The 16,318-nt window shown below is 37.7% G+C and overlaps 1 protein-coding gene across 4 annotated transcripts in view; it reads left to right on the top strand.

The window, feature by feature from the left end:
- Positions 1-16,318, top strand: part of GRM8 (glutamate metabotropic receptor 8) — a 949,955-nt gene that overhangs the window by 439,045 nt on the left and 494,592 nt on the right. For all 4 annotated transcript variants that reach the window (XM_055146111.1, XM_055146103.1, XM_004608293.2 and 1 more), the window contains exons 4-6: positions 12,391-12,526; positions 12,959-13,113; positions 14,165-14,302. In XM_055146111.1, the coding sequence (XP_055002086.1) occupies positions 12,391-12,526; positions 12,959-13,113; positions 14,165-14,302 (429 nt within the window). The remainder of the gene's footprint in view (positions 1-12,390; positions 12,527-12,958; positions 13,114-14,164; positions 14,303-16,318) is intronic.

The raw sequence follows: 16,318 nt of genomic DNA, 5'->3' as shown, positions 1-16,318 counted from the left end.
AGGACAAATATTGTCCGATTTTATTTATGATTGAAATTTGTTATATGAGTCTACTTTTATGACTTAGTTGCTGGAAGCCAAACAGAATGGTGGCTGCTATGGGTGGAGAGACAGGGAAAAGTGTAGCAATTGTTCACTGAGTATAGCTAAATATGTGAAGAATGAATAAATGCTAGATATCTGATATATAATTTTTGCGGGGGGGCACATTTGTTTATGGATAGGGATTACTCCTGACTTTGTGCTCAGAAATAACTCCTGGCAGGGGTAGGGGACCCTATGTGGTGCTGGGGATTGAATCTGGCCAACCACATGGAGGCAATTGCCCTACCTGATATACTATCACTCCAGCCCCTAATATTTTTTTTTAAAGGTACACCTTATATTTAGTATTCATAATACACACAAGAAAAGGAGACACAAGAGAAAGTTTGTATTTTTTTAGCCAGTGGTAATAGTATGATATGTATATGCATAAGTCAAACTCATCAAATTGAAAGCATTAAACAGGTATATTTTTTGTGAATAACTGTCATTTTTATAAAGTCAAAAGAATTTTAGTTCTTTAAAAAATTGTAATGTAAGATAGCTTGCTTTGAGAATGGCATTTATTTACTTCTTTTTTCAGTTCTGTTTGAATCCAAGAAGTATTTAGGTAGATATAACTTCATATTTCTAAAACACATAGTCAAACCCTGCTGTGGAAAATGACCCTGCATTCCATGAAAGAATTTGCATTTGCTTGAAATACTGAAATTTCAAATGGTTTGGTGTAGATCTTTGTTCTCCAAAATCTGTGTCTTATCTTAGTCATTACTGTACAGTGGGTTGGTTTATCCTCGAAAGGTATGTTAATAATAGCTCAAAGGTACTAAATAATTTAGCTTGAAAGGTGCTAAAATAATAATGAACTCTTAGCTATCAGTTCATTGTTCCTTACATTGAGAATATCAGCCCTCTTTGGGTACTTATTGCAAATAGTGATTTGAATGAAGATCCACCACTTGAAAACCCCAAATAACAAAACTCATGTGATGCTATTTAGTAGAATAAGATACTAGTTCAGACTGGGTAGAAGGAAGCTCAGTTTGTAGCCTCTACTAGTTGTTGCTATGGTAATCTTGAGTGTATTTTACTTTCAGAAAGAACTTAGAAATGACTGTATACTACACACACATGTAGATGCGAACACTTTTTACCTTTTTCTGAGTACTGGTTACATTTAAGACTCATATGTTATTGTCTCTTTATTAAATAATCCCATTCTATCATTTAAAAGGAGCTACCTATTTATTTCCTTATCACACTTCCAATAAAAACGTTCTGTTATCAGGTAGGCTTTTATCGTATCCCAGAAATAAACTGAGATGTGGGTTCTCTGAAAATTTAAGGGCCTTTAAAAATAGTTAATTGCTATATCCTGTGCCTAAAAGTTATTTTACATGTTATAGATGTTTGAAAAGTATTTGCTGAATTATTAAAGAATGACTAGCATAATTTTTCTCCTGCCCATCACTAAATTAATAGGTACAATTCTGTAAAGAATTTCGAATCTTTAACTACATTTACTAATTCTCTAATGGATGTAATTAAATCCCACAACTGCTCTGTTTTTGAGTTGGGAATAGGTAAGTAATTCTAACTGTGGTAATTTGGTTTCAATAATCTTTGGCATAATGGTTTTATGCAATGGACTGGAAAAATATGAAATTTCTCTTCTCTCAAAGTCTGTTCAATTTGGACATTTGAGAATATACAGGAAATTTGTTTTTATCTCTTGAAGTCTTGTTTTTTTACTTTATTTATCTTTTAACTGTCATATCACGGTCATCTCCTTGCTCATCGATTTGTTCAAGCGGGCTCCAGTAACGTCTCTCATTGAGAGACTTATTGTTACTGTTTTTTAACTAGTGAATCACTGTGAGGGTACAGTTACAGATTTATACATTTTCGTGCTTGTGCTTCCTTCATACAATGTTCGAGAACCTTTCCCTCCACCGGTGCCCATTCTCTACCACCAATGAACTCAGTATCTCTCCCACCCCACAATCCCATCCCCCCTACCCCACCCCGCCTCTGTGGCAGGGCATTCCTTTTTGTTCTCTCTCTCCTTTTGGGTGTTTGCAAAAGGGGCATTGAGTGGTCATCGTATTCAATCCATAGTCTACTTTCAGCACGCATCTCCCTTCCCGAGCGGGTTCTCCAATCACATTTTACTTGGTGTTCCCTTCTCTATCTGAGCTGCCTTTTCCCCCAATATGTGAGGCCGACTTCCAAGCCATGGAGCCAACCTCCTGGTACTTATTTCTACTATTCTTGGGTGTTAGTCTCCTATTCTGTTATTTTGTATTCCACAGATGAGCGCAATCTTTCTATGTCTGTCTCTTTTTCTGACTCATTTCACTTAGCATGATACTTTCCATGTTGATCCACTTATATGCAAAGTTCATGACTTCATCTTTTCTAATAGCTGCATAGTATTCCATTGTATAGATGTACCAAAGTTTCTTTAACTTGTCATCTGTTCTTGGGCACTTGGGTTTTTTCCAGATTCTGGCTATTGTAAACAGTGCTGCAATGAACATATAAGTGCAGATATTTCGACTATACATTTTTGCTTCTCTGGGATATATTCCCAGCAGTGGTATTGCTGGGTCAAATGGGAGCTCAATTTCTAATTTTTTGAGAAGCATACATATTGTTTTCCAAAAGGGCTGAACCAGTCAGCATTCCCACCAGCAGTGTAGAAGGGTCCCTTTCTCCCCACATTCTCGCCAACATCGGTTGCTTTTGTTCTTTTGGATGTGTGCCAGTCTCTGTGGTGTGAGGTGGTATCTCATAGTTGTTTTTATCTGCATCTCCCTGATAACTGATGCAGAGCATTTTTTCATGTGCCTTTTGGTCATTCATATCTCTTCCTTGGGAAAGTTTCTGTTCATTTCTTTGCCCCAATTTCTGATGGGATTGGATGTTTTCTTCTTGTAGAGTTCAACCAGTGCTTTATATACCCTTGATATCAACCCCTTATCAGATGGGTTTTGGGTATCCTTTCTCATTCTGTAGATTGTCTTTGTGTTCTGGCACCACAAAAGATACAGTGACCAGAATACAAAGACAATCTTAAAGTATTCTTGTCACGTATTTGACCCCAATATCTGACAGCCTATTTTGAAGTAGCAAAAAAAAAAAAACAAACCCAAATAATCCTAAACAATGCAATAAATACCAATGCATATACTCTTTATTAAAACTTCTCAATCCTTATCAGTTTCTCCATTTTCAATGATAATTAACTCCTAATCCCTCACTTACTGTTTTGACACTACAGCAACTTCCAGGTGAATTTTTTTTTTTTTTGGCCGGAGTCCAGAGATACCCCCAGTCAGGATCTGTCTCTCTACTCTCTACTTTTGTCATCTTCCAATTTTGTATGTCTACCCATTCTTTCTCTTCTTTGTCTCAGTTCTGAATTCATTGAGTGTATGATAAACTGTGTCCAAGTGAAAGCATGGATTATGGCCATTTTACACAACATAAACTATGTTTTGAGCCAGAGCATTTTTTGAGTATCCATGTGGATAGAGACAGAAAGAGGTCCCCTCATAATTCCTTTAAATGTGTTTTGCTCTTCGGGGGACATAAAAGGGAGTAATATTTGGCTCATCCCTCTTTTTTTTTTTATAAGAAATTTCACCTTCCAATTTCTTTGCTTGTTGGATTTCCTTTAGGAATTTACCTGGCATTTGCTAGAGTGAAAAAATATAAAATATTTTGTTAGCGGAAGAGAGAAAGAGAGAGGGTGAAGGAATAGGAGGAGAGAGACACACAGAGGGAGACTGTGAGTGTATGTGTGTGTGTGTGTGTGAGAGAGAGAGAGAGAGAGATAGAGAGAGAGAGAGAGAGAGAGAGAGGGAGAGAAGGAGAGAAAGGAGACAGGAGGGAGAGAGCACAAGTACGGGTTTCTGTGAAATTTTGCTCTGTAGTCCATTTTGTTAAAGATAACAGTTTTACAGTGATCCATGAGATAAATCTTCTCTTTCACAAAGTGCACTTTTAGCTGATAAACGTGCACACTTCCATCATGTTATGTGCTTTTTTGGATAAATCCCAGTGTGCACCACCCCAGGAGGTGAAAATATTGTTACTAGATGTGCGATTGCACTTATTTAGACCTTAGGAAAAATTCTCCTCAACTCCCAGTGAAGGACTAACCATGTTCGGCCAAATTGTTATTTTATTTATGTCTCCAGAAGAGATGGAAAGAATTCCCAAGGGTAATTATAGTAGTGGTGGGGGATAAGTATGTGTTTCTAGTGTCTAATAGAAAAAAAATTGACTATTTGGGTTTTTTTTTCCATTGTTATTATCAGAAGGGACATTCATAGCTAATTGATTACAGTGAATGTTTATTATCTTATATATGTATATATATCAGGTCAAAATAGTTAATTATAGGCAAGTTCTTTTGGTCAACACAAACATTTTATTTTGTTTGTTTTTGTATCACACCAATGATGCGCAGGGTTATTCCTGACTGCACTCAGGAATTAGTTCTGGTGGGCTCAGAGGACCATATGGGATGCTTGGGATTTAACTTGGATCTGTGGCATGCAAGCAAGTACCCTAATTGCTATACTATCTCTCTGACCCTGACTGATAGCATTTCACTAATATTCTCCCCCCCCTTTTTTTTTGTGAGGGTGCTATCAAGTGGTTCTAATGGGAGTTGGGGCTACTTTTAGTGATTCTCAAACAACCGGGTTGGTAGTTGGATGGAAGACACAAGGATGTGGAAACTGTGGTGTGAGAGACCATTCAGGCCAACATGGTGGTCTTCAGGGCTGCACCCAGCAATGTTAGGTGGGAGGACTTCTTTTAAAATTTGACTTAATTTGACAGAAAGATTATTTTTTCTATTTGTATATAGGCCCAAACCCAAATCTATCTTGTAGAAGGACAAAGTTATAAACAAGAAACTTCAGATGATTTATTTAGAGTTTAAATTGACAAAAATTGTGAGCCAACTTGAGGCACTGGAGATAATCATGTTTTTAAAAAATCACATTGAATATTCTATGCACAGCTTTGTAAGTAATTTCATTCCTAATAAGTTAATCCTCCTCGATTTCCTTCACAGTTGGAACTTGGTGCTGTGACATTGTTTTGTTTTCTGTTTTCTTTTTCTCCTTCTGCATTATTAATAGAAATTTTGTTCATGACTACAAGTAACACAACTCTTGATCCTTTCAGATTGCTGTAACAAAACTCTTCTCTGGAAATGCCTTGGAGTTTTATGATCCTAGTTCTCTTTTGCTGAGATAGTTTCTCTTGTAGTCTTGTGTTCTTTGTATGGACACTTATCTTCTTTTGTGCAAGATTCTCTGAAGGAGCATTCTTTTTTTTTTTTTTTTGCTTTTTGGGTCACACCCAGCGATGCTCAGGGTTTACTCCTGGCTTTGCACTCAGGAATTACTCCTGGCGATGCTTGGGGGACCATATGGGATGCCGGGGATTGAACCCGGGTCGGCCACGTGCAAGGCAAACGCTCTACCCGCTGTGCTATCGCTCCGGCCCCTGAAGGAGCATTCTTGAAACCAGCCAAAGCTATTATTTGAATTCCATGATCATTTTAGAGATATCACGTCTTTAGTTCCTAAAAAACATGTATTCTTGTATATGGGTTATTTATCTAATATCTGTGCAGCCAAAAACATGTTGTGATTGCTTCTGGAGCTTGAGCTGCAGTTCCTTGAGGGATTTCTCTGTCTGTAGAAACTGCTTTGTCCAAGGGCTTCACCCCTCTTCCCAGGAGAGCCCATATCCAGTGACTGATCATTGTGGAGGCATAAGGGCCTGGCCTTTTGGACTTAATTCAGAACAACCCTGCAAGTAATTCTTGCCTTGGGGCTCCTTGTGACATTGGGGACTTGTCCTTGGGCCACGATCAGCTGAATTTTTATTCTGCCCTGTCCTACTTCTTTCCTTAGCCAAGTCAGGATGAAAGCCAAGAGCAAATGTCTTGCGTTTCAAACTCGAAGCGTCTCCTAGTCCAGGAGCGCTGCCTGCACCAATTTTTATCTCAACACTTTAGATGCGACCTTATTACAGACTATGGGCAAGTGTTTAAATGACACGGAACCTGTGGTTAGTTCCACATGTTTTCTTTTAATTGTTGACACCATTCGTTGTTTAAGGGTTTTAATTATTCTTATGAAGGCTCTAATTCTAGTTTGAAAACTAGACTTTCAAAATGATGTATTTCCTTCAAAAGGAGATGTGAATCCTTGAGGTAGGAATTTGTTTGTGTTTGGGAAGGGATCACAGAGAGGACCATACCTAACAATTCTCTATCATATATTGAGACTGTGTGATTATTTTGTGGTGACCATAATAGTTGAAAAGTGATTACCAACGTGGACAACCCATTCAGTAGTCAAGGAACTTAAATTCTAGGAAATAAACAAAAAAGTCAGTAAAGGGGCCGGAGCGATAGCACAGCGGGTAGGGCGTTTGCCTTGCACATGGCCGACCCGGATTTGATCCCCGACATCCCATATGGTCCGCCAAGCACCGCCAGGAGTAATTCCTGAGTGCAAAGCCAGGAGTAACCCTTGAGCATCTCTGGGTGTGACCCAAAAAAAGCGGGAAAAAAAGTCAGTAAATTACAAAAACAAAAGTATTGCTGTTGACATAGTCCAAATGTGAAATAAAGACTATAAACTTCAGAAAAGTCTTCCTGACATACATTCATAGAGATAACTGCAGTTTTGAGGGCCATCTGGTTATGTACTCTAGACATTTCTATTATCTTATATAATATATGGAATCAAAGTATCTTAAGTTCTTATTACTCAATAGAAATACTGTATTTATATCATTATCTACTAGATATAAAAGGGACAACCTGCTGGGTTTTTAAGGAATCTTTAAATTTGCTGTATCTTATTCATCAAACATTTCTATTTTACGAACTAGTGTCTATCAACCTTTTTCTAACCATGACCTCTTCTGACTTTTTTTGCCCCCTTATTCTGAAACACTGCTTGGCTCCTGGTCTTGTGCTCTGGCCCTGCACTTATGTAATTTTTCTACCTGTGACCGCTTTAGAATATTCTGAAATCTCAGAGTTGTCATATGACCCCTGGTTGAGATCAGTGCTCTAAGCATTTGAGAGGTATAATTGATCATGGATGGGCAAGATGGAAAAGGTTGAGACTGAAACTCAGATAGATCTGGCTCTGAATGTTGGTCCCAGTTTCTTGCTAGATGTTGATGTTTCTGATCTTAGTTTCCTCATCAGAGATGTGCCTAAGAGTATGACCATTTGAACTAATGAGGTATTATAGAATGACTGACATTGGACTGAGGGTTCCAATATCTGGTATAGAGCACAAAAATTATTCAGTTCAGCAAATTATATTTTAATTATTATTTAATAGTCATAAGGAAAATTGCATAGGTGAGAAAATCAGACATGACATTATTCTTTTAAAATGCTGGTTATAAATTCTTCATGCAACTTCCCAAGTGCTAAGGTTAAAAAATTATTCCTTACAGAACTAAATAAACCTGTAGGCTGGGAAAGTTACTAAATTGTACACAACCAATACTATTTGAGTGAGATATGGTAAGAAATGCAATAAAATATAATTTTTTATTTGATGGGAAGAAACTCTTTTTTATCCCATCCACCCAGAAATATAAATTGGGTCAGAGAATTTATTTTAAAACTAAAATCATAAATAATTAATGTTTTAGGAAAAGATATCTTTGATGATTCTCTTTGACTGAATTTCACTGTACTTTAAACCAGCTTCTGATTATTTATAGTGACTTTGTTTATGAAGTCATAACTAGGGGGGTAACTTGTTCTTTATGATGCAGTTTTGTGTATGTGATTATCATTCACTGTGAAACAATTTTATATTCTGATTCGAATTTTCTTTTCTGTTTTTTTTCAGTTTGGGGTGTTCAGGGTTTACTGGCAGTGTTCAGGGTTTACTCCTGGTTCTGCACTCAGGAATCACTCGTATAGGTGCTCAGGGAACCATAAGAAATGTGATGTGGAGATCAAACCTGGCTTATCTGTATGCAAGGCAATGCACCTTACCTGTATTATCTCTTCAGCCCCACTTGTCCAGATTTTCTTCAGTTATATCATAAGGTTTCTGAGGACAGGAAATTTCTAGAACTTTGTGGCTTCTAAAGCATGGTAGGGCACGGGTACCTAATGAGTGGATTAGCTGTCTGAGTTCTTGACTGATCTGAAGATAGAAAGTGAATGCATTTCAGGCTGAAGAAAAGAATGCTGTTTTCTAACTCCAATCACCTCAGAAGCAATACACTGTACAGTACCAAAATAATTGTATGGTATCCAAGAGAAAAATAGTATGTTAAGAAGGTTTCTGGGAAATATGTGTTCAGTTGAAGTGAAGTAATTGTGCAGTTCTTCTTGCTAGAAAAACATAACCTGACCATAAGAAAAGTAGAAGGTGAGGTAAAGGAATCAAAATATGATCAAACTATAAACTCAAACCCAATTCAGCCTTTTACAAATAGAAGTTTACAATGGGTCCTTCATGAATGAATGTCAATGAATTTAGACTGAATCTCTGTCTAAATTCTGATTGGGTCATCTGAAAGAGCCTAGATTTTTTCCAGCATTTATACTTCTCACTATTGTGTTGATAATAATCTAAAAATGATACTTATGATATGTACTGTATTCAATAGGATACTTAAATAATATGAACATTTTTATTAAAATGGTGGTCATATTTTGAAACAACCACTTCTGAATTTATAAACAACAGACTTGAATTTATAGTTACCCCATACTTCCACTCATAGTTTATTGTTAATTGTGCTTGTTGCTTGGAGGAAAATTCCTGTGGTAGCTCCAGGAACCATGTGGTGAAAGCGTTAGAATCCTGGTCTCTTATGTGCAATACATGATATTTAAAAACAATCATGCATAGCCCAGTTGACCACTAGACTTTGTTCCCCAAGTTTTCTCCTCAACTTACGTGATCACTCTTTTCTAGTTTTGTTCCCTAGCTCCTTTTCATAGCTGGTGATTTTTCAGTTTCATTGTTAACCATTTCCTTTTTCATAGTTGATTCAAATTTTCACGAGAGAGAGAGAGAGAGAGAGAGAGAGAGAGAGGAGAGAGAGAAAGAAAGAATGACAGAGAAAGAGAGAGGGAATAGGAGAGAGGGAGAGGGAGGGAGGTAAAGAGAGAGGGAAAGAAGGAGGGAGGGAGGGAGAGAGATAGAAGTGTCTGCTGTCAATTTAAGACTGACTGGAGGGTGGGGGTGGGGTGGTGGGAAGAAAAGTGGGGACATGGGTGGTGGAAAACATACACTGGTGAAGAGTTGAAAGTGGGAGTATTGTGTGACTGAAACCCAATTGTGAACAACTTTGTAACTGACTATCTCTTGGTCATTCAATAAAAAAATAAATAAAATAAAAATATTCCCTTTGGGAAACAAACAAAAAAAGAAATAGACAGTGTCGCATGATAATAAACCTTGTCCTTGGATTACACAACTGAGAATACCAAGCAAAGGCTGGGATTAATGGGGGTAGTATGGGAATGAGGAGATGAACTAGAAGTAATATAAGGACAGTGGTGGACATTCTGGGCCACTTTGGTCATTGTTGGGTGCAGTAACTGTGTACATTAAAACAATGAATATTAACAACATTGGAAACCTAAGCTCTCATAATAAAACCTGAACTACAGTAACAAAAAAATACAAGGTCAAATTTTGTTGTGTTGGAATCAATGGAAAGAAATGTGTCAACTTGCAAATAAATAAATATTCTCTCTGAGTGATTTCTTCACTTCAACTACCTAGGATATCGGCACCTGACAAAATTGTAATTGCATTTCCCTTTTTTGGCTTCAGACCCACTTTTTTCCAGTTTGACGTTCCATGGATGGATTGAAGACAGAGAATCAAAATCATTCTTTTCTCCACAAACCTTTCCCTACATTCTTTTTAAAGGAGGAACCACCCAAATTGTCACAAAGTTCGTCGTCTTGGAGTCATGCTTTGCCATTTCCCACTACTTTGATCAAATCAACATACCTTGAAAATAGACAATGCTTTTATGTTAATCACACTTCAATAAAGCTGGACAAATGTACAAAACTCATTGTTGCTGAATTAGCAGAGAAATAATAAAATCTTTTTATTTTACCTCCTCAGTACTGATTGCCTTTTAATCATCATTTCCCTTTTTCAGTTCTAGTTGGATTCGTGGCGCATCCCATTGTTCTTTCCATTCCAGGTTGCCTTCCAGATCAGTGATTCTCCATTTTTTTTTCAAGAAATATAATGTTCATAGGTTAAATGTCTTTTCTTGTTGGGCTCTCTTGCCTTAAGAGAAAATGTGGCTCAAGGAAGAGTTCTCTATTGTTTTGATGAGTGAGAAGGGATTTCTGCCATTCTTGCCCCCCCCTTTTTTTTATTAAAAATTGTCCATAATTTGGTTTCAATTACAAATGTTCCAACACCTGTCCCTTCACCAGTGCATACATTTCCCACCACCAATGTCTCCAGTTTCCCTCCCTCCGTTGTGTCTGTGACAAGCACTTTTCTTCTCACCATTTTTATTTTTATGGTGGAGATTGAGGTCAACTGTAAAAAAACTAAGGCATGCCAAGGGGTGCGTGCACTCTCGGGCTCCCCTGGCGGCTCTGTCTCACCGCCCGCGTTCAGTGCCCTGGAACCGCTGTGTGTGCTGTCGGTCAAGGGCAGGCGAAGGAAGAATGAGGACCAAGCTGGTTGCTGATTAGTTACCATTTATTCAATCTTCCATCTTTCTCATCTCCCGCACTCCCAGCTCCATCCTCTCTCAATCTACTGCAGCCACTCTCCTTCTCTAGTTTCTCCTCCTACTTGTCTCTCCCACCTTGCCCTCTAGGCTACACCCAGCCAGGTAGCAAAATCAACATAAGAAAGCCCTTCCTGAGGGCAGGGCATTCCAAAGCCCTTCCTGACTCTCAAGGTTTTTTTCCTTTCCTTAGTCCAAACACTTACTAACATCTTAATACTAGTTATTTTTGTATGGACAAAGCAAGAGATACATTGAGGCTTGCAAGGCAGCTCTCCTGGCAACATCTTGCCACAGGTTCAGACTACAGCACTCAGGCCAGATTAAACATTCCTAACCCTAGCAGGGTCCGAATCTAATTATAACCGAATCTAACATTTGTCCATGACCAAGCTCTTAACTTATAGTTAAGAATTAGGCACTTTGGCCAGGCCCATCTTAATGCCAGGGTAGCACACAACTCACCGCTTGCTCTGGGTCCGTCTTGTCCCTCATCGGGACCCTGCTTTTGGCGGTGCTAGGAAGTAAGGGCAGCTGAGGCTTAGGTCGAGAGAACAGATGCCCAGGAGGAAAATATCATGTAGAGTCAAATGACTCCCAGGTAGCATTTGCTAAGTCTTCCTGTGTCCATACAAAAAGGACATGGCTCTGAATAAACTATGCAAAGGACTCAAGGAGAAGAGAAAAACAATATTTACAAGTCAAGAGAACACTAAGAAAGAAGCTACAAATAAATACAGAGGAATGGAAGCACTGTAACGGGAGTAACCCAATAAACCTAAACTACCTGAGGCTATGTAATCCTACAGTCAACTGAGGATTTGCATCTCTGTATTTGCTTATTTCAGTCTTGATAATCATTTGTTTCATAATATGTCATGATGCTAATACTTAAAATCTTATGGCAACAATATTATTTGTAAAACTAAAGTACCTCTGAAGGCAGTCTATAATAAATATGGGGAAGTACCTTACTACTTAATAGATGGTCTCACACATGAGACATATTCAGATTTTTTTTTGGCTTTTTGGGTCACACCTGGCACTTCACAGGGCTTACTCTTGGCTCTGCACTCAGGAGTTACTCCTGGTGGTGCTCAGGGGACCATATGGGATGCTGGAAATCGAACCCGGGTCAGCTGCGTGCAAGATAAACACCCTACCCGCTGTGCTATTGCTCCAGCCCCAAACTCTCTGTAAGACATATTCAGATTTTTATTAATTCAGGTAACTATGCTTTGACTTTGGTTAAGTAAATAAAAGCAGCCACTGTTCCTTCTACTCTCCACTTTCCTCTTACAATTTTTAAGAGACATTCATAAAAATAATATTTATATTTGGGGACAAACAATGTGTGATTGATGCAACTCATTTGATACAGATTTAATAAGGTGAATAAATATTGCTTTGATTAGGTGAAAATGAAGAATGTTTTATGAAGCAATACCTCACACTAAATCATGTGCATTTGTAAAGAAACTGACCTCATTAAGTTTGATAATTAAAAAACGCCTTTTCTGAGTCACTTTCTACTTTTTTTAAAAATAGGTGGTGTTTGCATTGCTCAATCGCAGAAAATACCACGTGAACCAAGACCTGGAGAATTTGAAAAAATTATTAAACGCCTACTAGAAACACCTAATGCTCGGGCCGTGATTATGTTTGCCAACGAAGACGACATCAGGTGCTGATTCCTTCTCTTCTTATATAGGATCAAATTTTTGGCCTCTCTTCTTAACATATTTTTTGGTTCAATATAAAATCTTATGATATTTTACGAGAATTAGAGCATTTTTCATGCAACTGCACACTTCCTTCTGTTGTACAATGACACAACAGCTTCTAATTCATAATTCTAAAATTTCTACAAAGTAAAACCTGGTATCTGAAAGAAATAAGAAAAATAAGAATGAGCATAATAATGCAAGTGAGGTGAAAAAGAAAAATTATTACTAGGTGCTAGTGTCAAGTATATTTCCTTTAGGAATTCATAGGATGACTAATTATTGAACAGAGACCTACTGTGGTAATAGCATGATATAACAAATTTTGTAATATTCTTAAGCATAGTGTTTCTTGATAAATGGGATATTGTTTTTCCTTTTGATCTGTATAGGAGAATATTGGAGGCAGCAAAAAAATTAAACCAAAGTGGTCATTTTCTCTGGATTGGTTCCGATAGTTGGGGATCCAAAATAGCACCTGTTTATCAACAGGAGGAGATTGCAGAAGGGGCTGTGACAATTTTGCCCAAAAGAGCATCAATTGATGGTAAGGACACACCAGAACAACTTTTTTTTTATTCTAATAATCAAAAGTTAAAAACAGAAAAACAAAAAGATAATATCAGTGTATGGTGAAAAGCGTACACTATTGATGACTAGATACAGAATTCTTAGCTCCCATGAAAGAATTGCCAAGACAGTATTCATTTAACTTATCCTTTTATATTTTTTTATCAAAAGTTTGTACATATTTGGCTTTTATTACGAAGAACTATTTTTGATCTTGGATAGTTCTGTGAAATTAGCAGTTGCCCTGCATGTTTATATAATCCATATATGATCATTACATAACAGCAAAAAAGATGAGTGGATGGTTAACAGAAAATGAAGGTATGATACTGGAATGACCTGATAGGTAAATGAAGAAAACAGCACACATGTAGAGCAGCTCTGAGAGGCAGTCTGTCTCCCAAATATCTTCTCTTGAAGTATTGAAAATGACTGTCATTCCCACCCCTATTGTTACCCTTTGGAATAGCACTCTGTGTAAGACCTCTTCCTTCAAAGGAGTTTCCTGAACAGGCCGACTCTATCTTATTCCTCATGGTTCCTGAAGATTAAATTAGTACTGATTAGTTTATTAAATTAGCGGAAAGTGAAGCATATTGTACAGATACATTTTTGAAACAGGTAAAAGCATAGAAGCCTGAATTTCTGCTAGGAAAGGAAGAATCAAGAATGAGAAAGTTTTGAACTGGTTTTAAATAGGGTGCATGAGGTCACTGATGGCTGATACAGGAGATGCAGAGATGAACGACACTTATGAGGATGATGTCGAGGCAGGTTTTCCTATTGTTTTCAGTCCTAGAGTCAGTGACTGAGTAGTGGAATGAGGGAATACAGAGATTGTCTATTAATTTCCTAGGACTTTTGGAGTGAGAGAAGCCTTACTCTGGATAATCGGGTGTCCCCATGTTTGTATGTTTTGTTTTCTTCTTCATGCAATATTGTAACTTACTATTGATGTAGAATCACCAATTATATTTGGTTTTGACTTTGAAAGAATATTAAAACTTGATCTTTCTTCTTTAAAATAGGGTTTGACCGATACTTTAGAAGCCGAACTCTTGCCAATAATCGAAGAAATGTCTGGTTTGCAGAATTTTGGGAGGAAAATTTTGGATGCAAGTTAGGATCACATGGAAAAAGAAATAGTCACATAAAGAAGTGCACAGGTACCCATGTTCATATTTTCCCTGGTATATTTGTTTTATAATTACCTAAAAAAATACAGCATTTGTATACGGATAACGATAATGGTATTTTCTGTTTCCCCTATCTGAATAATTATGAAGGTTTTATACATAATTATACAAGGTTTTACTTTGTAGAGTAAAGGTGTATTCTGTGTTCCTGTTTATCTTACTATACTTTTTTTTTTAACAGGGTTAAGCATATAGTGGTCATTCAACAAATTTAAGGTCCCTCATTGGTTCTTACAGTGTATTTATTCTATGTACCTGACACTGAGTTTTCAATTCTATTAAAAACATTTTTTTAGAGTGTCTGCTCTCGGCCAACCACTTTATTAGATTTGGTGGGATAGACAAATAAGCAAGACATTATATTGCTCTCCAGAGCTCAAAATGTAGTCAGAATGATGGATCATAATAAATTGCTATGACAGTGTCTTACAATACTTTCAATCCATGTCCTTTATAATATTATTCTCCATATATCCTATATTGCTTAGTAACTATGATTTTTGATGCATTATAAAAATTGTGATGAAAATATTTGTCATATTAAATTTGCATTCTTAATATATGGATAAAATTTCATATATGACCAACATGATTTTGTACAAATAAGCACTACAGAATTAAAAAATTAAACAAGTAATATATCTACCAAAGTCACAGGTAGAAGGTCAGTGCAAACATCAATTTTTTTAGTCTTCGGTATATAGTAGAAACTAACTCATGGAAATTTCATTTAAAGAGCTTTGTCCTAGCATCATAAAAAAATCCATAGAATAATAAGATCACCTAAATAAAGATGCATAAATCTTCAATGCTAAAGTCTACAAAATTCGAAATAGCTGTTCAAATGAAAGTGTGATATGACATGATAATGCTAAAACAGGCATATAAACAGAGGAAAGATGAGTATGAAATGCTTGGTGACACATTGGACAGAGATCTACCTCAGGCCTCCTGTGGGCCTGACACTGTCAGGGTCTGCAATGAGTGAAGAGAGACAAGTCCCAGGCCCATGGAGAGACAAATGCCAACTCTGTCAACATCTACAGGAACAGAGACTTCAGGTGCTGACACAAGCTTTGGAGAAACACAAGGAATAAAGATAAAGGAGGGACCGGATAGTGCTGGGAAAAGGTGGACAGAAATTGGGGGATTGAGTCAAAGAAGTTTCAGGAAGGAACTGAGATGTGATGGCAGGAAGTGGTCAGCCATGTGAAGATGTGATGGCATCGTATTCCAAGAGTCAAGTCAATCCTGCTTTGTCCAAAGTGTAGAGAGGCTGGAGTGAGACAAGGCAAGGACAATGAGTGTGAAGGAGAGGTAGCTGATTAGGTAAAAGGTGTGTGTGTTTGTGGGGGGGGCTGGCATGGGGGGGCTGTCAGGGGCAGATCATGCATACAAAGGCTTTGACTCAAGTTCTAAATTGTCTAGACTTGAAGAGGAAGTGGGATTTATGTCACTCATAAGTTAGGAATGCTTAAAGCATCTAAACCAGAGTATTTATTGCTTGGATACTTTCCCATAAATATCCTGGCAAACGTGTAAGGAGGATTGAGAAGTACGGGAGAAAAAAGGAGCAAGGTCAATCAGGAGGGCATTAAACAAGGAGCTGAGAGGAGCTGAACACACAGAAGTTCTCGTACGTATGCACAGAACATGGTGAGTGGAAAACACTGGCGTGGCAGGTGATGGAGATTCTGTTTAATATATATCAACAAGTTCTAGGAAACTAGGAAACTAGAAATGTGGTTAGAGGAGAGAAATGAAAGGTCGAGTTGTCAGGATTTGCTCTGCGAACCCTATGGAACTGGCCAGCAGGTGGCAGCAGAAGGTCTAGGACCCTAGAGTGAGCTCAGCTCTAAAAATACAGATGGGAGAGTGGCAGATGGAAACCTGGAAGTTAGGGACAAGGGCATAGATATAACGGTTCTAGGAAGATGAACAGAGCTGAGGGCTGACAAATGAAGACTCTAGGGAAGGAATCAGGAA

This window comes from Sorex araneus, chromosome 1, assembly GCF_027595985.1.
Source record: "Sorex araneus isolate mSorAra2 chromosome 1, mSorAra2.pri, whole genome shotgun sequence".
In the NCBI taxonomy this organism is placed as follows: domain Eukaryota; kingdom Metazoa; phylum Chordata; class Mammalia; order Eulipotyphla; family Soricidae; genus Sorex; species Sorex araneus.
This window is presented reverse-complemented; position numbering and strand designations above follow the sequence as displayed.